At 46.3% G+C, this 24142-nt stretch overlaps 1 protein-coding gene across 5 annotated transcripts in view; it reads right to left on the bottom strand.

Annotated features, from left to right (window-relative positions):
- Positions 1-11730: 11730 nt before the first annotated feature.
- Positions 11731-24142, bottom strand: part of TMCC3 (transmembrane and coiled-coil domain family 3) — a 289315-nt gene continuing 276903 nt past the window's right edge. For 4 of the 5 annotated variants that reach the window (XM_006064482.4, XM_006064480.4, XM_006064481.4 and 1 more), the window contains exons 2-4: positions 21248-22164; positions 18388-18523; positions 11731-12982 (exon numbers count right to left, since the gene is read on the bottom strand). In XM_006064482.4, coding sequence (XP_006064544.1) covers positions 12680-12982; positions 18388-18523; positions 21248-22164 — 1356 coding nt within the window. In that variant the 3' untranslated portion in view covers positions 11731-12679. Of the gene's footprint in view, positions 12983-18387; positions 18524-21247; positions 22165-23800; positions 23886-24142 lie in introns of those variants that run through there. The other variant, XM_025284333.3, reaches the window with a different exon arrangement.

Genomic DNA, 24142 nt, shown 5'->3' with positions numbered 1-24142 from the left:
GTTACGTGCACACACCCATACATGAACACTGCATCTATTCCCTACCTCTGTCCACTCAGAGGGCCAGGGAGTGATAACACCCCAATATCAGAGAGCAAAGCTAGCACCCTGATCTTGGCTTTTAAATACTGTTTTCCTCTGAAAGGGACCTGGATTCCTTGCCAAAACTGCCAGTTCCAGGTCTAGGATGAGGAAAGCACAAGATGAACCTGGAACATCTTATGCCCAAACGCAAAGGGTGCTCAAAGAATTGTGAGGACACGTCAGAGGGACACAAAAGACAGCTCGAATGAGTTCCCAGTGGTCAAGCAGGGGACAACACGTCCTTAAGATGAACAATTGTCATCATGAATTGGAACCTTTGAATAAAAGAAAAAGCCATTAACCCCTACTGATAGAAGTAAATCAAAGAATAAATTGAAAGTTTTCAGAGAAAACAGGAGGCGCAAAGTAACTTCCCCTAAAATACTTGTTAATTACCAAGAGGAAAAAATATTTTTATAGTGGTGGAGCCTGGCAGACACCACCTTAATCGAGTGTTCAAAGCAAAAGCATCCGTAACGAGACACAACAAAACTGCAGCCCATCTGATAGGACGCAGTGAGAACACAGCGTCACTTCTGCGATATTCCTGCCAAAGATGGATACGCCAAATCTAATCACGAGGAAACACCAGCTTGGGGGACTTAATACAAACAACTGTAATCTTCAAATGCGCCAAGATCAGGAAAGTCAGGGAAAGATTAAGGAACTGTTTCAGACAGGAGACAAAAAAAGAGAACTAAATGCAGCTCATGCTTCTGAACTGGATCCTCCGGCTGCAAAGGACAATACCAGGACAACTGGCGAAATGTGAATGGGGCCTGAGGAGTGGACGCCAGTAACATCTCCATTTAATTTTCAGATTTTGATGGTTGTATGGTGGTGGCAGAGGAGAATGTCCTTATTTTCAGGAATCACACAGTAAAGTCTGAGCAGGTGACTGGATTTCACTCCCAAATGGTTTAGGAAAAATAAAATTCTTTCTACTAAACCTCCAACTTTTCTCCAAGTTAGTGATCATTTCAAATCTTTTTTTTTTTAACCAATAAATTCAATTTACATATATGAGTTGCTGCTGCTGCTGCTGCTAAGTCGCTTCAGTCGTGTCCGACTCTGTGCGACCCCATAGACAGCAGCCCACCAGGCTTCCCCGTCCCTGGGATTCTCCAGGCAAGAACACTGGAGTGGGTTGCCATTTCCCTCTCCAATGCATGAAAGTGAAAAGTGAAAGTGAAGTCGCTCAGTCGTGTCCGACTCCAGTGACCCCATGGACTGCAGCCCATCAGGCTCCTCCGTCCATGGGATTTTCCAGGCAAAAGTACTGGAGTGGGGTGCCATTGCCTTCTCCATATATGAGTTAAATATCCCTAAATACAAAATAGGGCTTCCCTGGTGGCTCAGCGGTAAAGAATCTGCCTACAATGCAGGAGACATGGGTTTGATCCTTGGATCGGGATGATCCCCTGGAGAAGGAAATGGCAACCCACTCCAGTTTCTTGCCTGGAGGATCCTACAGACAAAGGAGCCTGGTGGGCTACAGTCGACAGGGTCACCAAAGAATCAGACATGACTTAGTGACTGAACAACAATGATGACAAAGACAGAATAGGTATGTTATGTACTGCATGTTTACTTTATTTGTGCACGAACAGGGCATAAGCAGACCATCTGTATACACAGCACAGGGGCCTAGAAGCAGACATAGACCACCCTGTGCTGAGTCGGGGGTTGCAGTCCCTGGAGACCCGAAGAGGCTCTGGAGAGATGGGCCAGCCTCTGACAGCTTCCTGACTGCAGCTGGAGGCTGGGCCCCTCCCTAGAATATCTAGCTCTACCGCTCCACCCTCCCACCCTCTGTCCGTTCTGAGAGAACAGCTTCCAAACATCCTAGAAGATTCAGAAATCAGAAATTCACAATTGCTGACCTCAGAAATCATTGAAATCCCAAACATTCTTCTATTTGAGGATCCCCGGGGCATGTCCCAGACAGCCTCATACCCCTGATGGTGGCACCACTGTGACCTGAGGGTTCAGAGTCAGACAGAGGAGGTTCTATGCTCAAGCTTCTCTGAGTCTGTGCCTCAATCACTCCACGCATAAGATAAGAAGTGGGGGGGACTTCCCTGGCGGCCCAGTGTTTGGGACTTTGCAGGGAGGGATGGGTATAAGTTCAATCCCCGGATGGGTAGCTAGGATCTCACATCTTGCAGCCAAGAGGCCAAAATGTAAAATAGAAGCAATGTTATAACAAATTCAATAGAAGACTTTCAAGATGGTCCACATCAAAAAATTCTTAAAAAGACAAGAAGAGGGCTGTGGTGGGGATGAGATAACATAATCCATAGGCCCCACAGAGAAGAGGGCTGTGGTGGGGATGAGGTAACATAATCCATAGGCCCCACGCCCTGTACCGGGTACATGACAAGCTCAGTGAACAGGAACTGTTTCCCTTTATCAGTTAAACATTCATGTTTCCTTTCCTGGACTCCAGAAATGTGGTCACCACTTCAATAAAAGCTAGAAGTACCGAAAGCCAGTTGGGCTGGGCTCAGATGTGTGCTCTATTTTTAGCCACATGAACTTGGGACCCCAGTGAGGTTTTATGAGACCTGCTTTATGGCTCCAGGCTTCCTTCTGGCACAGGGTGAGAGTGAGGTTACTGGGTGAGGTGACAGATCAGGGAAAGTCAAAGTGAAGGGAAGCTCTTCAGAAGCCACACTGGCCCAGTTAGAGACCCTCATCCCTTGGCAAAGTGAGGGGTTTCTGGGAGGAAGTTTATGCAGACCCTATTTTCCATACTCAGTAATATGTTGTTGTTGTTTAGTCGCTAAGATGTGTCTGACTCTTTGTAACCCCATGGACTACAGCCCACCAGGTTCCTCTGTCCATGGGATTTCCCAAGTAAGAATACTGGAGTGGGTTGCCATTCCCTTCTCCAAGGGACCTTCCTAACCCAGGGGTCAAACCCACATCTCCTGCATTGGCAGGCAGACTCTTTATAACTGAGCCACCTGGGAAGCCCCAGCAATATGTTTTGAACACCGATTGTCTAAGAACAGCAGATAAAGAAGAAAGGAAACACTCAATGAGGGCAAGATGCTTCAGTCAAGGGGGAGCATCATAGTGGCAAATGATGTACAAATTAAATAAAGACACAAGCTGCAAAGTAGGCACCAGATAAGCAAAGGGGTCACTGGTGACCCCACTGAGAGAAGTTGTCCATCAGTTTGGGGGCTGACACTAGTTTTTGGTGGATTAAGAAGCCTGGGGAGAGCAGAGTAGAGATTATTCCTTTAAGACACATGGTGAAGGGCGAGAAGGAGTAGTGAGTGGAGCAAGAGCAGGATGCAAAAAAGTGGGTTCAGGATATTGGCGGTGTGGACAGTGGTGTAGGCTGAAGTGAGTGCATGGAAAAGCAGGCACAGATGGCACCGGACTTGATGATAGAGGAGCAAAGTCTCAGGAGAGGCGGGACGGGGAGAAGTGGGCACAGGTGGGTGGGTCATTGTGGCTGAGTAGAGCAAAGAAGGGAAGAGGGGAGAACCACCAAGCAAGCCTAGGCCTGATGAGTAGGGGTCCGGGGCTCTGGGGAGGGAGACCTACCGGGGAAGGGAGTGTCTTCCTCTGTACCGGCTGCAGTCGGGCACACCATGGCCCAGATGGTGAGGAAGCTCCTGGCATCCCTGCCCCAGGATTGCAGGGAAGCGGTTTCATCAGCTACACCCCTGGCTGCAGGTGCAGGGAACAGCTGGCCTGACCCGGGGTTGTGCCCAAGCAGGGTGACATGGGCAAGAGCCCAGGGTGAGGGCACAGAGGCTGCCAGTGAGAAGCCCCTCAGGGATGTGAAGGAGCCAGTGGGGAGCTCTGTGTACGCTCTGAGCCCAGCATCCCGCAGAGGGGTTACTCACTGCTGACTCAGACCCAGGTGCTCATTTGCATGTTATTCATTTCAAGCCAAAAAAAAAAAAAAGAGCAGGAATACTAAGAGCATCTCATTCCCCCTTCCAAAAGAGCCACCCCAGATCTTCGAGTGCTCCTGCGGCTGTGCTCAGTCTCTCTGACCTAGAAATCTTTCCACCTTGGAGGGCTCCCCTCAATCATGCCCACACAGCTGTCTGTGAAATTTGGAAAGTTCATTTCCTCTCCAAGAACACCAAGGTAAGTTTTCATTTTAAGTTAAATGCTCAGAGCATGGCCCTTACTGCTGCCAAATATTCTGGTTGTATCATTGTCTCCTTCCACTACAATGTCACCTCCACGAGGAGAGGGGCGTCGTTTTGTATCCCTGTGCCTAGAACGGTGCCTGATACACAGTAGGTGCTCAATAAACACATTCAATGACTGAAGGCCCTGTTCCAAGCACTTTAACTACACCTTTCCACCCTGGGCCTGTTCCAGTAGAGGACACGGAGATTCAGAGAGGCTAAACGTTTTCCACAGGTCATTCAGATTGCAGGTACAAAGAAAGCCCCGAGTTTCAGGCTGGCCTGCCCACATGTCATGCAATCATTCAGAAGTTGCTTGATGAGTTTATTGGGCAACCACTCCTATGAAGCTGATTCATGCTAACCCAACTCTGACAAGAACATCCCTGACAAGAAAAAGCAAACGTGCTAATTTACATTCAAACAAAAATAAACTACCAAGGAGCTGAAATGCTCTGAGCAGCTGGATGGCTCAGTCCAGCCCCAGTAGGACACGTGTTGTGACTAAGGAAGGCAGAGGAATGTCTCCAGCTTGGCCAGGAGCCAGCTCTGGGAACTGGACACCAGGAGCCCTACTGGGCTGACTAGTCAGGATCCTGCCTCCAGGAGGACCAGCGTACACATGGCTGCCTGTGCTCTCCACTTGCCAGGAGAGCCAGCCGCCAGCCGCCAGCCTCCAGTGTCCTTGGGTCCTCCCAGGTTCTTATCTGGGGAGAAATGCTTGTTGAATAATGAGTGGACCTTCCCCCTTCCAACTCCATATATGGTTTTCATCGACTCTTCAGTGACTGCTTCTCGTTCATAAGGGGAAACCCTACATGTACCAGGAAGTCATACTGTTTAACAACTCTGACCCCAGTGTCTAGGGAAGCCCATCTCTGTGAATCCAGGCCTCCATTTGGGTTCCTGCCAGTTTGAGCCACTGAGGGTGTTTATGTCCTGCCTATGGTTTGAATTTTGGGGATCTCTTTTATAATTATCTGTCCCTGCAGCTAAAAGGGCACGGGCTTCAAACTACAGGGGAGTATGAGATGGAAGAGCAACCAAAACGACTTCAGAGGGACTTCCCTGGTGGTCCAGTGGCTGAGACTCCACACCCCCAATGCAGGGGGCCCGGGTTCGATCCCTGGTTGGGGAACGAGATCCCACATGCCCCAAGGAAAGATCCCACAGACCGCAGCGAAGATCGAAGAGCCTGTGTGCCACAACTAAGACCCAGCCCAGCTAAATAAATAAATAGATAAATAAATAAAGTACTTATGTACTAATAGGAAATGATCTTTAAAATATTATATTTTTAAAAAATCACTTTGGGGAGTGACCAGTGGAAGTTTGGAAAGCAAACTTATAATGTGGATGGTTGAGAATCAGAGAAGAATCTAGGCCTTTCCAGAAAGAGATTCTTTGGCAAATGGAGTCCCTTAACTGTTAGTGGAAACCAAGGCATGACTTTGTTTCTTTTCTACTACTTAGTAGTTATTTTCAGGAAGAACATTAAAAAAAACACCAACCCAATTCCCAGTACCTGGGCCAGAGCAATGTAACCAGCAGCAACACAGCTGTTACACGGCTGACGCTCGTTGCTGTCAGCTGCTTTAGTCCAGTTAAAGGCCTGGCAGGGGAGAAGTTCTGGCTGGCTTAGCAAGGAGAGGAATCTGAGAACAGCCATCACAGATGGTGGGTAGCAGATGCTAACAGAGCACAGGGCAGAAGCCAAAAGGGACCTCACTGTCTCAAAGTTGAGCAAAAAAGCTGATAAATACTTGGCCCAGCCAACTGCCAATTATACAGCCCATGAAGCTCAGGAAGCCAGGGAGGGTGTAGAAGTTTCTTTAGTTGATAGCTTTCCATTCTTTTCAACCACAGATTTGTCAGCCTATGTCTTTTCAAGGAGCAAGTATATCAGCTTCAGGTAACCATCCTCACCATAGTATGGCCAAAGAGCAAAGGTGAAAACACACAATTTGCAACTGGGCTCCAGGAGAGTCATTTGCCTCGCAGAAGCTGGGAGTTTCCAAGTAACTGGATGCCAATCATTCAGTCCTTCTATTACAGCGCACGGGGTGGTTAGCAGTGTAGGCTCAGAGTCACACACGAATGCGGCTGACTAAGAGACCCACCGTACCCATGACAAACTTCAGCCACTTGGAACCTGTTTCCTCAGCTGTTAAGCAAGGATAGAAGTGCCCATGTTCTCGGGCGTTGGTATGATCATGTTTGATAGCGAATACAAACCATCTGGCTCATAGAATGTGGTAGTGATGGTTTAGTTACTAAGTCCTATCTGACTCTTGCGACCCCACGGACTGAGGCCCACCAAGCTCCTCTGCCCGTAAAATTCTCCAGGCAAGAATACCGCAGTGGGTAGCCACTCCCTTCTCTAAGGGATCTTCCCGATCCAGGGGTCAAACCTGGGTCTCCTGCATCTCCGGTACTGCAGGAGGATTCTTAACTGCTGAGCCCCACCAGGGAAGCCCCAGCGCATAGCATGGTACACAGCAAATGCTCAAGGAACCTTAGCTGTCACTTCACAGCTATGAAAGTCCAGACGGTGCTGTTCCATATCGTCACAGACCTGCTGTGTCCCATAAATTCCTCCAGCTCATGGTCATACATATCAGAAAGTAACTCTGTATGTACGGCAGCAGAGGCGATCTTATGGTTGAAATTAACAAAAGCTATTATTACCAATTGCTATTATGGTCTTAAGCTACTTGGTCAGTTGTGACTATAGATATTCTCAAGTGTCCATGATAATTTCTTCTATTAGGAGTCCAGGTATGATTCAAAATCAGAAAGCACTGCTTTCCTAGGTAGCAATAGCTTGGGGGCTCAGAGGTTAAAGCATCTGCCTGCAATGCAGGAGACCTGGGTTCGCTCCCTGGGTCAGGAAGATCCCCTGGAGAAGGAAATGGCAACCCACTCCAGTATTCTTGCCTGGAGAATCCCATGGACGGAGGAGCCTGGTGGGCTACAGGCCACAGGGTCACAAAGAGTTGGACACAACTGAGCGACTTCACTTTCACTTTCATTATTAGCTATAATCCAACTAAACAAATTTTTTTACCATCTCTCGTTTTAAGGAAATATAGACTTAGTGTTTTCCCTAAAGCAACACTTGGGAATATGCCAGATCAGTCCCACACTTAATGTAATCATTTTAATTTTCTGTATATACATCTTCAGACATCAAATAGGTGTGCAAAATAACAGTGGGGTGCCCTAAGATTTCCAAGGATTCAGATACGCAAATAAACCAGGGCAGGGGAGGAGCTGATGCATTTACCAAGTCTCCATCCTCTAAATGTTCTAGTTACCATGTTAGTGCACGGTGGGTGCTGGAATGACCAGAAGTTGCTCATTGCATGGAGCTGAGTGGAAGTAGATAAAAAGGCAGGAGAAGGCAAAGGCAAAGAGAGTTCCAGCTCCCTCCTTCACTCGCTGTGACCTTGGGAAACTTGCATGTATCTGAGCTTCAGTTCCACCCATGTACCGGGGATAACAATGCCCACGGCATAGGACTGGCTCGGCTGAGTTACAGCACTAGGAAAACACAGTGCTTCGTCAGCACCGAAGCACCACACAAAAGAGAGACGCCACTAAATGCGCGTCTTCTAGCAGAGGGTCCGCTCACTCCTGTGCCCACGCCGCCAGCCCCGGCGATGCCCTCCTTGTCTTGCTCACTCCAGACCGGGATGGCTCTGCCTTGTCCTCAGCATCCCACCACACCTCCGCCCACAACGCCGGGGACAGCCCCTAGATTTCCACCCTTCTCCCTCCCCCCAGGCTCAAGGAATGGGCACACAGACAACTTTCCCCAGAGTTGAAAGTAGTTGAAAGATTGATGGTCGGGGCGGGGAGGTAGAGGAGACAGGGAGGGATGAGAGAGGATTTTTAGGGCAGTGAAACTATTCTGTATGGTACTATTAATGCAATTAGCGGTGGGTACATGTCATTACACACCTGTCCAAAGCCATAGTATATACAAGACTGAACCTTAATGTAAACTAGGGACTTTGGGTGATAATGATACATCAATGTAGGTTTGTCAAGTGTCACAAATGTACCCCCCAGTGGGGAATGTTGACAGGAGAGGAGAGTGTGCATGTGTGGGAACACAGGGGTGTGTGGAAATTGTTATACCTTCCAATCAAGCTTTTTGTGAACCTAAAACTGCTTTAAAATAGCCTATTTTAAAAAATGATTCTATACACACAAAGAGATCTGCTATTGAGATGGGCTCTGACAAATGTGGATATTTAAGAAATCCAGCTCTTTATTTAACATCAAAGCCAACATCAAGTGTTTATTTAAGAAAAATAACGGCCCCTGCTTTGAATGGGGTGGCAATCTACATAGAATTTACAACTCTAGGCTAACAAGAAACTATATGATGTCCCATAAAACAGAAATTCTGCAGCAGGCCTCACAATAAGCATTTCCAGTTTCTGTGCTCAGAGCCACTAACTACTGCCTAAACACACTAACAGAGAGCTTTGCTGAAACAAACGCAGCAGACATGCTTGAAATAAACCAAAGTTGCAACACATAAATCATTCCTAAAACAATCAAGATATGTTACTTTCAGCTTCTTATAAACAGAGAATTGCATTGACTTTAGAAAATTATAGATCTGCTTTATACCTTCTGGGTTACCACAATGATTAAATGAACCTTTCTTTTCAGCAAAGTTTTTTAACTACTTTTAATATAAATAGGCCAATTTCATTCTTTTTAGTGATCTACCTTTTTGGATCAACTCTTTCCTTAGCGTATGTGCTAAACTTCTTATAACACCTCTCTCCAGATAAAGTCCTGAATTTTAAATGCCATTTCATCCTACCCCCCAGTTCCTCAAAATTATGAAAAAAATATGCAAAATCAACCGTTTAATCATACATGTTCATATTATTAGCAAGTATATTTAAGTGTTTTCCCAAACCAACACAACTGTATTTGGATTCAATGCAAAAATGTTCCATCTGACGCAAAATAACTTGGTATTTAAAAAATAAAGGAAAAGGACCTAAGAGAAGTAGTTCCTCTATTACTGAACCCACAATTAAACCTGATACACTAGAAGAATGATAAGGCGAGAAACATACATAGCGGGGAAATACATAAATGAAAACCAGAGTGACAGAGCAGGAGACAGGCTAACATCACACAGATGCCCACTGATAGACAGGGAGGGATAACAGCATTATGGGCTGTGGTGGAGAGGGGAGGAATTCAGAAGATTATCAATAGATCACAGCAACCATATACGCTAAACAACTAACCGTACATGCTAGAAACTTGGGACTCTACTTTCACTGCCCCAGATCAGCAATGGGATCTTTTTATTTCCTGTTTCATTGTTGGTTTCATCTTGGTGGGGAGGGGGGAACTGAATGGGAGGATGTTTTGCTTTGACTCAACCATACTCAAAATATAAGCTGCAATAACCAACTCAAAACCTACAAGAGAGTATTCTTAGGTTTTTCTTTTGTCCTCAGCAGACTATCATCCTGGTGATCATGAAAATAATATGTCACCAAAAAATCCAGCGCTAGAACCCAATGCCCAGTATCTTCAATCACTTAAGTTCATGGAGGGAAAAGGCACTTACCCATCCCACAGATGGCTTTCATCTCTAGGTATGCACATGATGCTGCCTGCCAGGGAAAGGTGGGGAAAAGGATTCATTAACTTAAATGTAAATTGAATACCCAATTCCAGAATGTCATAGCAAGATCACTATTTTTATTGTATATTTATAACATTTTATTTAATCTCCTTAGGCAGTGAAAAGCAGCAGCAGCAGGAGAGTTTATTCTTTGAGAAGAGAATAATAAACTGCAGAGAGTAAAAGTCTCCTTGGAGGATACTATCTTATTAAAAAGCTTCATGAACTTTCAGCGAGACTTGAAAATAAATACACTGTGTAGGTTGAGCACATCCAAGTGAAAATAAGGTTTTTGAAATCTAATGAGAATCACTGGAAATAAGAATTCTTAAAAATAAAAATTCACTGTCAGGTGGAGTGACTTAGACCCTACAATATTTCAGAAGAGTCCGTTTTGAGCAGTTTCTGTTAACAGCTCCAGGTTGCAGGGGGGCGAATCGTGTTGCTTTCTGTTTATTTCTCCATCTCTCTCACTGGGGAGGAGAGACACTGATCACAGGTCCGGGAAGCATCAAAGCAAAGGCGCCAGGCTGAGCAACGGAGCGGAGTATGGGGGCGTGAGGAGCAGGCTCGAGCCTTCTTGGCTAACCCACATGGAGACTGAGGCCAGAGGACAACAGGGAATGCTGGCCATGAAAACAGAACCAGATTCCTTCTCTGGATCCAGAAGCTGTCTCCATCTCCTAGACTAGATGGATAGAGACCAGGGGAGAGTCTTGCAGTGAAAGGGGACAGAGCCATGAGAGGAAATAGGACTGTAACTCCCTCTTCCCTGAATGCAAGATACTTGAAGCCAAAGATTTCATGAAACAATGTTTATTGTTGTAAATAACTCAAGTCTGGAATTAGATGGTAGCCACAGTTGCTTACATGTGAATGGACTAAAACCACCGAATTGTAAACTTAAAAAAATAAAAGCAAGCAAATTTGAGTTGTGTAAGTCTCACCCACACTGGACTTGTACCAGATGTTCGACAGTTCCGTTCTCTCAAACCATGGCGTTTGTCACATTTTTAAAGATTTTCCTAAGAGCGTGTGTGCATGCACAGTCGCTTCAGTTGTGTCCGATACTTTGCAACCCTATGGACTATAGTCCGCCAGTCTTCTCTGTTCATGGGATTCTCCAGGAAAGAATACTGGGGTGGGTTGCCATGCCCTCCTTCCAGGGGTTCTTCCCGACTCAGGGATCACACCTGCATCTCCTGCAACTCCTGTACTGCAGGCAGATTCTTTTCTGCTGAGCCACCAGAGAAGCCCTATTTGCAAAAATATTGCACTTAAAATTTAAATCCGGGTCATCTGATGTTTTCTGGAAGATAACATACACTAACACTCTTCCTTTTGTCTTCAGATAACAAAACAGCTGGTGGGAGGAGGGGATGAACCAGTTTCCATTAACATCTTCTAGAGCTTCTTTTTTTGTGACAGAGAAACAGACTTAAAAGACAGTATTATCTGGGCTCAAGAGAGTAAATGACATCCCCCAGATTGGCCAAAGATGTTGATTTCTGCATGCTCTCACCTCAGCAGAAGTGTGACCGCTCCTTCTACTCCCTTAGAACTTATCCTAAGAGACAGAGGGCAACCTTGGCTCAGACACCGAATCTAATTTATTCTTACAGGTCTTTCAGGGTCTGCCAAGGACCCTCTCAATATTCACCCAGGCCACCTGCACCCACTTAGATGTCACCCCCTTAAACCACATATCCTATTTTCTTCCCTTTTTCCAGTGTTCCCACTTCAGGGCACTTTAGCTTTAGAAACTATGATCCTGCTGTCCTTTCTTGAAGAGAGAAAAAAAAAAAACCAAAAAACTCCAAACGTGAGCAGCCTTTTTTATTTACTGAGTACACTTTGCCAGCCCTCACAGACTGAATAAAATGAATCACAGAAAACGAAACACATCCTGAGAGGGGCTGATCACAGTGAAAATTTGCTGGAACACAAATACAGTGCTTTTCGGACCTCAACTAAAGACACAGTTTGAAGAGGGACTGGGGAGCATCTCTATATGCCTGGAAGGTGGTGCGTTCGACAGTCAGTGAAGGTGGAATCAGGACTGTGGCTCCCTGGGTGTAAGAAGGCAAGACCTGTTCATAAATCCTCACGTCTCACCATTTAAAGAGCAATGGAACAGCTAGGTTGACTTTTGATGGATTAACAGGTGAACCGTAAGATTCCCATGTGACAGTCACACACAGTTGGCCACGGTGGACACTGGGCACACGGGGGACCGATGGCCAGCAGCAGACAGTGGGACAGATTACATGGGATCTACTGTGCTTTCCCAGGCCCCACAGGCTCACAAGGTCGCCGTCTGAGCGTCTTCCCCTCCCCAAGTCCTGCCACGTCTTCACTGCCTACAGGACTCGAGGGGGAGTGTAACCCTAGCAACAGTGAAGCTCAGTATCGACAGAGACTTGAGAGAGACTGAAAACCTCTCTCCTTCTGGGTCACTGATTACACCGCGTGCTTGACAACCAGAGGCTGACCATGCTGAGCTGGGCAGGTGGGCAGGAAACCAGGACTGATTAAGGCAGTGAGCAAGGTGGGGAGAGCCTGGAAACAGATTCACGGTAACCACACACAGGGACCCAGCTGGCGAGTGCCACCGAGTGACGAGAACTGTAGTTATTTACAACGCACAGCCCCGGTCCTTGTATTCGTCCGTCGGCACAGATGTTCATTTTAAAGTTTGGTAGTATGCACAGAGTTTTCTTTAAAATAAAAACTTGAAAGGATGTGAGGACAGGAACTGGAGACTTCATCTTGGTATTATTATCCTTTCTATGGCACACAGAATGTGGTCCCAGTTTTTACAAAATATCGCAAAGAGAGTCACAGCGAAGAAGGTGCCAAGGATGTGGAAGCGGCTCTTCATCATGGGCGAGATGAACTTGGCGATGGTGGACACGCACACCAAGATGACGGTCATGAAGGCGAGGATGACATTGATGCACTTGCCCAGCAGGACTTTGGCGTTCACCGTGTCCGTCTGCAGGGCTTGCTGCTCCTGCTGGTGAAGCTCCAGCTTAGAGATGCGAGTCTGACAGGACTCCAGGGCTTCCTGTGGGCGAGAGGGAGAGGGAGGATCAAACGCTGTTGGGGCAACACGGGAGCGGGAGCCAGGACGTGCACAGGGCCGCCCCGCTCAGGACGCTGCTGCTGGGGCAGCTTCACGCCGACGCTGATGATGATAATGGTGGTGATGACAGACAGAGGGGTCAGACCAGAATCCCAGGGCTCGCCTTATCCTGCTGTTCATGGATAGAACGAGCATGTATCGACAACCGTGAAATGCCGTGAATAAGGAATTTACGGGCAGGTATTTTGGGTTTTGGCTGCACTGCACAGTATGTGGGATCTTAGTTCCCCGACCAGGGATCGAACCCATGCCCCCTGCACTGGAGGCACAGAGTCTTAACCACTGGATCACCAGGGAAGTCCCACGGTTAGGTATTTTGGCTCTGCCTCTATTTAGAATAAAGTGCATAAAATACTGGCATCTGGTAGAACCCTCAGGGACAAACCAGTGGAGGGGGTGGGGTCCCATTTGGCAACAGGGGACTACCTCCAGCAATGGAGGAAGTGGCATCTCCAACTGCTGGCCCTCACGCCACTGCTCAGAGTCTGCGCATCTGCTGCAGAGCAGTAGAGGACAGTGGGAGAGACAGGGCCGTGGACCGCGGGGCTCCCGTGGTTGCTCTTTGAGCACCGCGTCCCCAGGGCCCTACCCGAGGCCACGCCTTCTCCCTAGGTCTCGGCCCCGCCAAGCTTTCATTACTTGTACTCCAAGTACATCTCCAGCCCAGTTGTCTCTTCTGAGACGGAGCTGTGTGTCTACATGAGTCCCTGACATTTCCATCATTGCTGCTGTTTGGTCACTAAGTCGTGTCTGACTCTTTTGTGATCCCATAGGCTGTAGCCCACCAGGCTCCTCTGTCCCTGGGATTTCCTAGGCAAGAATACTGGAGTGGGGTGCAATTTCCTTCTCCAGGGGATCTTCCCGACCCAGGGATTGAACCCACGTCTCTTGCATCTCCTGCACTGGCAGGCAGGTTCCTCACCACTGAGCCACCAGGGAGGCCCTGACATCTCCGTCAGAGCTTCTCAGAAGCACCTCAGATGCAATATGGCCCGTTTTGTATACACGTCCTCACCATCCTCACTCCTGCCATCAACCCCGTTTCCCTTCCAGTTCCTTTTCTCAGAAAACAGCTCTTGGTGAGCCAAATTCTCATATGAGAAGCATGAGGGGCATTCCCTGACGCCCTTCTCATGATCCAGCCCCACCCACACAACGTCTGGTATTTATCTTAACTGGTCCATTCGTCTCCCCTCCCACAGTAACCCCCCACCTAAACCACCAGGGTCTCTGTCTGTAATAACTTTACACTCGTTTCTCTGCACATCCTCTCCATCCTCAACCTCATGAATCCACTTCCCACACAGCAGCCCATGTGACCTCTGAAAGATGTGTATCTGGTATGGCTCTTTATCGTAGAACCTTTTAAATCTTTAACGTGGCCCAGGCCCAGCCACTCTCTCCTGCCAAGCTTACCAGATAAGCCCGCTTCCTCCCCGCCTACACTGTGTTCTGGCCATCCTGGCTTTATAAAGTGCTAAAAAGGACCATGTTCAGGGCCTTTGCACATGCTGTACCTAAAAGGTCTGCCTCCCCACACACCACCCCGCTCCATCTTTCAGGTCCCATGTCGATGGTCACATCCTGAGGGAAGCATTCCTGGACCCACCAGACTGTCAAGCCCTTCTACGGGCCTCGTGCATCACCAGGGGACCATGCCTGCACTGTGTCCTGCATACCTCCAGCAGGAGGTGCAGGCTGGCTGCACGCTCCGGAGACTGAATGCCAGTAAGGGGACCCGAGGCTTGAAAAAGGGAAGAAGCATACACCTCCCAGGAGAAAAAGACCTAAGAGGCAGTGCAGTGACCTAGTTTGGTTCAGCAGCCTATTTTCTAACTCATTTCCCAATATATGTTTGCTCAATTAAAATCCAGTCATGTTTTCAGATTTTAAACAAGCATAATGGTGCCAACATTGATTTACTTTCCTTTTTGTGAACATACTTTATGGGCCAAGGGTTCCCTGTTACTATAGTAACTCTCATTATACAGGCTACCGACAAAGCAGGTAAAACTTCTTCAGATCCTCACAATCTAAACAATGCTGACTTTCCATAGCAACAGGCAAAGGGCCCCCCAGATCATGTATTCTTTTAAAATGCTTAGGTCCACAGATAGCATCCTCTGTTTTAGGCACGGCATGGAACTAGTGATGGAATGGGACAAAAGATCACCATTTTAGGGAAATGCATTCACCTGTGACTGGGGAGATGATTTACATATACAGAATAGATTGATTCTAGACACTGCCTTAGAACTTCAGTCAAATTTTTAGCCAAAAGAGAAAGTCAAGAAAATTAAGCAGTCAACTGTAAGGAATTTTGGTCACAGCACCCACTAAGAAATTAAATAGTGGGCCAAAGTAAGAACTACATTTATTGGGGATAAGGACAAAGGACAGGATTATCTTTAAACTTTTCATTTCGAATTCAGGGTTAAAAAAAACTCATTTGCTCTTTAAAAAACAACAAAAGCTTTGTATCCTAACAGGCAACAGTTACCCTCATCTATGCTACTCCATCACCTTGTATAACCCTGCCTATAAGCACAAAAGAAACAAGAAAGAGGAAGCTGAGCAGGCCCAGTCACCAAAGCTCCAAGAAATAGAGCTACTCATACATACTACATATGAAACTGACCAGCATCTGTTTTTTGTCTGCTAATGTGTCAGGTAAAGGTTTCAGTATTTTATCTATCTTATCCCATTTAATCCTTCTGACAGACTTTCGAGGTAGAGCTCGTTAACATTTCCATTTTACAGATGAGGAAGCTGAGGCATAGCACTGACTGGGTCACACAGTAAGAGACAGGGGCAAGATTCTAACAGGAAAGGCCCTCCAGTCACTCACACGGACATCCCCTTTGCACTTCTGAGCTACAGGTAAAACTAGAAAACGGTAAAATGATATCCGAATTTTTAGGCTCTCTCTGAAGTTCACCTCCCTCCTTATCTTACCCCTTTCATCTCTAAAGTATATTTCTTTAAAAAAAGAGTAACAATATAAACCGAAACAATCCCCTAAATAAGCAAACCGTATATAATATTTAGATATAAGCCAGTGGAATCCCAGATGTATGCTGAACAGCATGCTCTAATAAAACAGACTGTGCTGTTTGCCTGGCAACACGTCACATTTAAACGGGTTCACGTCTTTTACACCAGTCAGCAGTCAAGTTCAGTCTCCTAGCCCAGAGCAGAAATCCGCTTGGTGTCTTCTGCACCAAGGTCCTCAGAGGCAAACAAGTCTGATGCTTTCTGTGGCTCCCAGCGTCCTCCAAGCGGACAACTGGCATCAGCACAGGCTCAGCCCTTGACAGGAAGGAACAAAACATGCACAGCTGAGACTGGCTCACACACTGTGGGAGAAATCTGTGTTTCAGCCCCTTGTAAAGTGGGGTTGGAGAAAACAACCACGCCTACAAAGAACATTTGTAAAACTGAAGCTGTGCGTGACCTGGACAGTACTCTTTGTTTTCTTTTCTTAAAGAAGGGAATCTATGGGAATGTAAATCACTGCCTCCACCACGGAAAACAGTACAGAGGTTCCTCAAAAAATTACAGATAGAACTACCATATGATCCACAAGTCCCACTCCTGTGTACATACCGGAAGGACATGACATTACGATCTAGAAGAGAAATTCACACCCTCACATTTATGATAGCGTTACTGACAACAGCCAATCCGTGGAAACAACTCAAGTGTCCACTGATGGATCACTAAAGAAAACGTGGGACACGTACACACACAGGCATACTATGCAGCCATGAGAAGGAAGAGAGCAATGCCCTTTGCAACATGGATGGACCTAAAGGGTATTAACGCTAAGTGAAATGAGTCAGACAGACAACCAACACTGTAGAATCTAACAGGGGAAGGGAGGCGAAATGGGTGAAGAGGGTCAAAAGCACAAACTTTCACTTATAAGATGAATAAACCTGGGGAATGTAATGTACAGCTTGGTCACTATAGTTGACAACATTGTATTGTATATTTGAAAGTTGCTCAGAGTAGACCTTACAAGTTCTCATCATAAGAGAACAAATTTGTAACTATGTGAGGTGATGAATGTTAATTTACTGTAGTGATATTTTTGCATTATGTACACATATGAAATCATTATATTGTATACTTTCATACAGTTGTATGAAAATTATATCTGAATAAAAACTGGGGGGAAAGAGACCTTCTGGAACCCCAAAAAGGAGCTCAAGAAGCCTAGGGCTGCTTCAATACAGCGTTATTGTTGTTCACTTGCTCAGCTGTGTCTGACTCTTTTGCGATCCTATGGACTGTAGCCCATCAGGCTCCTCTGTCCATGGGATTTCCCAGGCAAGAATACTGGAGTGGGTTGCCATTTCTTCCTCTAGGGCATCTTCCTGAGCCAGGGATCGAACCCAGGTCTCCTGCGTTGCAGGTGGATTCTGTACCATCTGAGCCACCAGGGAAGCACCATGACAGCATCAGTACCACATTATCACTAGAACACGCCTTTGTTTATACTGGTCCATTTTCCTCCATCCACTGGGATCCCATCCACCCCTTCGAAACCCACCATCTCCAGGACTTTGATTCAGATTCATTACTCAAGGACTATTTGTAAGACCTTGAACAAGGTCTCTGTACCTTGGTCTCTACATCTGAGAAATGGGGAGAGTAATAGGAGCTATCACAAACAGAAACAAATGGGCGTACAGACATCTCACAAGTGCTTTGACAGTGCATGGCACAGAGTATGTGCTCAAGTGCTTGAAATTCCCACAAATATGAAAGCTATCATTTTACAGATAGGCAAAGAAACTTAAAGCTTGCTCAGGACCAGGTAGCTGGTAAACAGCTGGGACTGAAATCCAGGGTCGGATCACTTTGTGGCCCCCTGCCCCACAAGTCCATAGCTTGCTGGGCACTGCACGCCTGAATTTCTGAGGCTTTCAGAGCCTACAATCATGTAACTTGGCCCTCATTCATGTTGTCTTGAGCCCCCTGGCAGCTGTGTTCCTCTTGATTTCTCACCTAAGCAAGCATGTTGAAGGCAAGGTTCGTCTCATGTTTTAAAATTTGTAAAAATGTGGTGATGGTGGGGAGAGCAGAGTATAGGTGATAGGCTTGGGGTAGGTAAAAAATAATTGTTAACTAATTTAGGCAGAAAGCAAACAGACTATAGCTTAAAGTCTGTAACAGGAGTTACTGGGGTCAACAGGGTAAAGATTAAATGTCTGCTCCTGATGCCAGAAATTCTTCCAGGCTTAAGTGTAATGTATCGGTTTGTTAAATGAATGAATGGCGGGGAAGAGCTCGCGTGAGCTCTGGTGGGAGGGGGGAGGCACCTGGATGTCCCGTGAGCGCTCGTAGGCCTGGTAGGCCACCTTCTCCTCGATGCTGGCTAGCTCCTGCTTCAGGTTGGCTGTCTCGTGCTGATGCAGGTCCGTGAGGTCGTGGAGCTGGTCCTCCAGTCGCTCGTACCTTTGTAAAGAGATGAATCGATTCTGAGCGCGACGTTTCAAAAGCGTACGGACAGCACTTAGAAATGACATCCTTTGTGCCTGCCGTCGCCACTGCCCTGTGGCTTGTGCTCATCCAGGCAGACTGAGCTTCCAAGAGTACGTCTAGCTGTAGGGGACATGCTTTTGGATAACGCTGAACTCTAGCTCCAGAAAGGACTGGTCTCTGCAGTCTTAACTCTGTCCTCACTACCGAGGGTTCATGCAAACCAAAGTGGGCTATTCTGCCCACGCCACACCAGCACCTTGCTGGCTGTGGAGACAACAGGGCAGACCCCATCGGCTCCTCATTTGGGCTGGTCAGGAGGCGGGGCTGGCAAGAAGCCTGCTCAAGGTGAGGACCCACTGGCATGCTGGTGCTTCTCCCTCTTCTGACCCCTCAGTGCCCAGTGGCTCACCGCCATAGCTCTCATGCACCAGAGAGGCTATAAAGAAAGGACTGGTTTCTATGCGGAGCCAATTCCACTGATTTCCCAGTGTACACAGTGATGGTGAATACAGGTCTCAGTTCTTAAGTGCCAATAAAAAAAAAAATTCAGCTTGTTACAAATTCAAGATGGCTTAACAGGTGGCAGTTCGAAAAGTTCAAATATAAAGAAGCACAAAGATTCTTATTCCCAATGCCCAGTCCCCTCAGAGAAGGGGAATTTTGTCTTATATCTGAAAACTTATATAATGTTTATTTTGAAACAGGAAGCACTGTTTGGGGAAGATGCATTAGCCTGGATGACTTTTGAGTAATGCCAGTTTTAGACACTCCATATAGGTCACTTGAAAAAATCATTTAAAAAAACACTTTGACACAGATTTAATGATCATTCTCAGGTAGGACCTTGTAGCTGCTCAATGTTGGGTGTTTGTAAGCAAGCCTTTTAAAGATCTCTTAACAGATGAATGAATAAAGAAGGCGTGGCACACACGGACAATGGGATACTACTCAGCCATGAAAAAAAGAATGAAATGCTGCCATTCGCAGCAACATGGATGGACCTAGAGGTTATCATACTCAGAGAGATAAGTCAGAGACAAACAGCGTGTGATATTGCTTATCTGTGGAATCTTTAAAAAAAAAAAGATACAAATGAACTTACTTAAAAAACAGAAGCAGACTCACAGACTTAGAAAACTGATGATTGTCAAAAGGAAAGGGTAGGGGAGGGATAAATTATAAGTTTGATACTAACATGGACACACTGCTGCTGCTAAGTCACTTCAGTCGTGTCCGACTCTGTGCAACCCCATAGACGGCAGCCCACCAGGCTCCCCTGTCCCTGGGATTCTCCAGGCAAGAACACTGGAGTGGGTTGCCATTTCCTTCTCCAGTGCATGAAAGTGAAAAGGGAAAGTGAAGTCGCTCAGTCGTGTCCGACCCTCAGTGACCCCATGGACTGCAGTCTTCTAGGCTCCTCCGTCCATGGACACACTACTATATATAAAATAGGTAATAAGGACCTACTGTACGGCACAGGGAACTCTACCTAATATTCTGTAAAAGCCTAAATGGGGAAAGAAGCTGAAGAAGAACAGATATATATGTATGTATAACAATCACTTTGCTGTACACCTGAAACTAACACATCATAAATCAGCTACACTCCAATATAAAGTAAAGATTAAAAACAAAGATCTCCTAAGGTAAGCCATATAGTGAGAGACTAACTCAGGAGGATCACAAACATAACCATATAACAAAATGAGAACCAAAACTGTTTGAACGGATATTTGTGACTTGAAATAATATTTGGACCCAAACGGAGCTGTATCCCAAACTACCTGAATGGAATTAAAGTCAATATTATTTAGAAAAACTGTGACTAAAAAAGTGTTCTTATGTGACAAAGAATCCAGAGTCAAAGATGCACATAGAAAGTTTTAAAAAAATTGTTTCATAAAATATAAGAGCTGAAAAAGCCACATCTCTAAACTAACACTCACGTAAAATCATGTATCAGATATAAAACAACATGTAAACTAAATTTAAATCTTATAATATGTAACAGGCATTCACTGTTTCATCTATATTCTTAGAAGTTAACATTCACTTGACAAAAAAACCTGATGCGGGGATATTTTTACTGGGAAAATGGTGGAAAATCACCTCATATTTGGGCATGTACATTTTTTAAGCTAGAGACACCAAAAAGCCAGCATATATAACACTTGAATTTAAATATTAGCTAATACACAAGATTTGAATTTTTAAGATTCCTTTTGAGAGGTTTTCATTTAGGGTGAAAGGTTTATTAATAAGCAAAATGTAATCTCACAAAAAAATACATTATATAAAGACTTTGAGATTTAGGTACCAAATAAAAGTTACTTTGCTGGACTGTGAATTTGTTTTTTTACTTGACAGTTATTATGGGGGGAAACCCAAATACAGATCTTGAAATTAGTATACCAAGATCTCGTGACAACTGTCTACTGAATCAGGAGCTCAATATGCATGTGAGTCATTGACTATATGGTGATATTTTAACCCACATGCATGATGTCTTTCTCTAAGCTATCGGGCTTCAAGTCGCAAATTACAAGATTTAGAATTGCAAAGTACGTAAGGGACTCTCGGTTGCTAAATGCCTTTTGACCCACATTCACATTAAAAAAAAAAAAAATTAGCATATCACTTTCAAACAATCTCTCCAATCTTAGAAACTCAAGCTCCTAAGAGCAGAGCCTGAAATACCTGTATCTCTCCTCTTGCAGTGTCTGAGAGATGAAGCCATACTCCCTCTTGAACTGCACCTTGAGGGCCTCGATGTCCTCAGCCAGCTGTGCCTGGGTGTCCTTGATCTCCCGGAGCTCCTCCAGGATGGCCGTGAGTTTGCCCTGGCTGTCCAGTGCGCCTGAGCCCCCAGCAGCAAACGACTGGTTCCCATTGCTGTCGGCGGAGCCGGACGTGCCACTCGAGCACTCGTCGTCGCTGCCGTATTTGGGCTTGTTCACGATGGTGGCGCTGCCCCCATAGACCCTGGCGCTGGTCTCGGGCCGGAACTCCTCCAAGGAGTTCTTCAGGTGGGCAATGTTGTCAGCGCTGCCAAACTTATTCCGGATCAAGTTGGCGAACTCTCTGGACTTGTTGAAGACAAACACGGGCGGGGTGAGGGACACCCCCGGCATGCCCGACTTGCTGCTCTCCAGGCTGTGGGGGGCAGTGCGGGACTTGGCCTGGGCATCCTTCAGAGAGGGCGGGATGTCCTTCAGCTGGTCCTTGGCAGTGTCCTTGGCGCTCCGGAGGGCCCCGTTCTGCTCGAGCTCCCGGAGCTTCCGGTGGTACTGATCTAACTTCTTCTGCAGCTGGGCGATGGAGTGAGCCGACTTCTGGTTCTTCTTCTCGAACACCTGCTTGATGCGGCCAGCCTGCTGCTTGTCCGCGCTGTTGACCAGCTTCAGATACTCTGCCACGTTTCCATCACGGGACGTTTGCTCGATTTTTATCTGCTCTGTGACCTTGAGGATTTTCTGTCTCAGGCTGTCCGCATTGAGTTTGACCTTGTGGAAGTCCAGGATGCCATCCGGTACATCAAAGTTGAGGTTGGTGTCCGACCCGCCTCTGCGGATGTTCAGGGGCAGGCTTAGGGTATTCATGTCATGGCGTTCTACCTGGAGGAGACAGCGGGTAGGGGGACGGGAAGCACTATTAGACTGGAAGTCCAAGAGAGGGTCACTGTGACCAACCCTGTACGCACACAACAGACATATTTTATGCCCCAGATTTTCAAACTGCAAGTATTCGCCGGATAAAAACTCCCTACTATCCTCTCAAGTTGAATGAAGGACAACCCAACTCCTTCCTGCACTCATGTACAGGGATGATGAGACTCCGCTCTACCAGGATATCCAATGTTCTGTCTGATTAGATGGTAAGCATTTGTTGCCAGGGTAGAAAATCCATCACACGATGATGTTATCAGTCCTCATGGTTTTCCAAAGTGCCCAGGTAAGTGGAATGCCTGCCATGCCCCATTCACAAAGAACTTCACCATTGTGGGAAATGCACTCAATTCAGAACTCAATCATTTAACAGAAGGACAGAAAAATAAAAATAAAAAAGAAAGCAAAGTTCCAGTAGGTACATTCGTCAACACAAGAATCATTTTCTTAATGGAACCGTTAACAGATGTGATAGAATAATATGGTACAGGATTAATTGAGTAATACAACAGCAATATTTGGATGTGGAAACAAATAACCCAAACAACAACCAAAGTGATTATAAACAACAAAAGTGACAATACTAAGACCATGTGAAACAGCTTTCTCACTCCAGGGCCACCAGGAGAAAAGAACTGCATCATTGAGCACCCTGGTCAGGGGAGGTGACTAGATTCTGCTCTAAAAGGGACAGGCAAATGGGATCCGCATGGCAGGCACTGATGATCACAGGGTTGGTCTTGTCTGGGCCTCACCATCACACTAGGCAAAGAACATGTTATATCCATATAACACGTAGAAACAGAGACTTAAAGAGCCAGGATTTGAATCCAACACATCCTACCTCTGGTCCTCTTTACACGTCAGGACACTCTTGTCCCCAGAGGACTAAACACAGGTCTTTATAGCATCTGAACACAACCTCTGAACAAAAATTCTTAGGCTCTAAACTGAAGTATTGGAGAAGGCAATGGCACCCCACTCCAGTACTCTTGCCTGGAAAATCCCATGGACGGCGGAGCCTGGTAGGCTGCAGTCCATGGGGTCACGAAGAGTCGGACACTTAGTGAGCGACTTCACTTTCACTTTTCACTTTCATGCACTGGAGAAGAAACTGGCAACCCACTCCAGTGTTCTTGCCTGGAGAATCCCAGGGACGGCGGAGCCTGGTGGGCTGCCGTCTATGGGGTCACACAGAGTCGGACACGACTGAAGCGACTTAGCAGCAGCAGCAAACTGAAGTATCTTATTTGTAAAGCTGACAATCTTTTGATAGAAGAATGACTTGGGAGTCTTGGGAGATGGAATGGGAGACAAGACAATGCTCACCTCAAGTTAGCTTTTTTTAACGGGCGAAGAAGCTGATACAGCCAAAAACTGCTATGACAATAACAGACCTCATACTGACAAGTGGCCCAGGCTCAAATGTGGACCATTTCCAACACTTAGCATCAACACTTTGCCATATGCAAAGCCCTACCAGTGCTTTTTCCATGGAGGGAGTCCAGTAGCCCAGGGGGACACAATCCCAGGTCAGTGGGTCAGTGGGCCTCCTTCACAGCTTAAAAAAAGTTTCTTAACTTACTTCTTGGCCCCCTCTCTCCACACACGACTTGGCTGTAAGAGATCCTGGTTGCTTTCTTTGGCAGATGAGCATCACATAGGAAAGGCTGGAAGGAATTAAATGCCAGATCACTATAAGACTGTGAAAAAGGATAAAGGAATTGTGGCTTCACCTGGTCAAGGGGGAAGGATGGGTGTAGGAACTAAAGACGGTACCTAATGATCACCTTCAAGTCCTGAAGAGATGACCACAGGAAGTTCAAGGAAGCCAAGCACCTATGGCTCACCCCATGGATCCAAACAGGAACAGGCTCAAAATACAGAAACAAAGGAGGCACTAAGCTGAGGAAATGTTTACTTTGGG

The sequence above is a fragment of the Bubalus bubalis genome, chromosome 4 (assembly GCF_019923935.1).
Source record: "Bubalus bubalis isolate 160015118507 breed Murrah chromosome 4, NDDB_SH_1, whole genome shotgun sequence".
NCBI lineage: Eukaryota > Metazoa > Chordata > Mammalia > Artiodactyla > Bovidae > Bubalus > Bubalus bubalis.
This window is presented reverse-complemented; position numbering and strand designations above follow the sequence as displayed.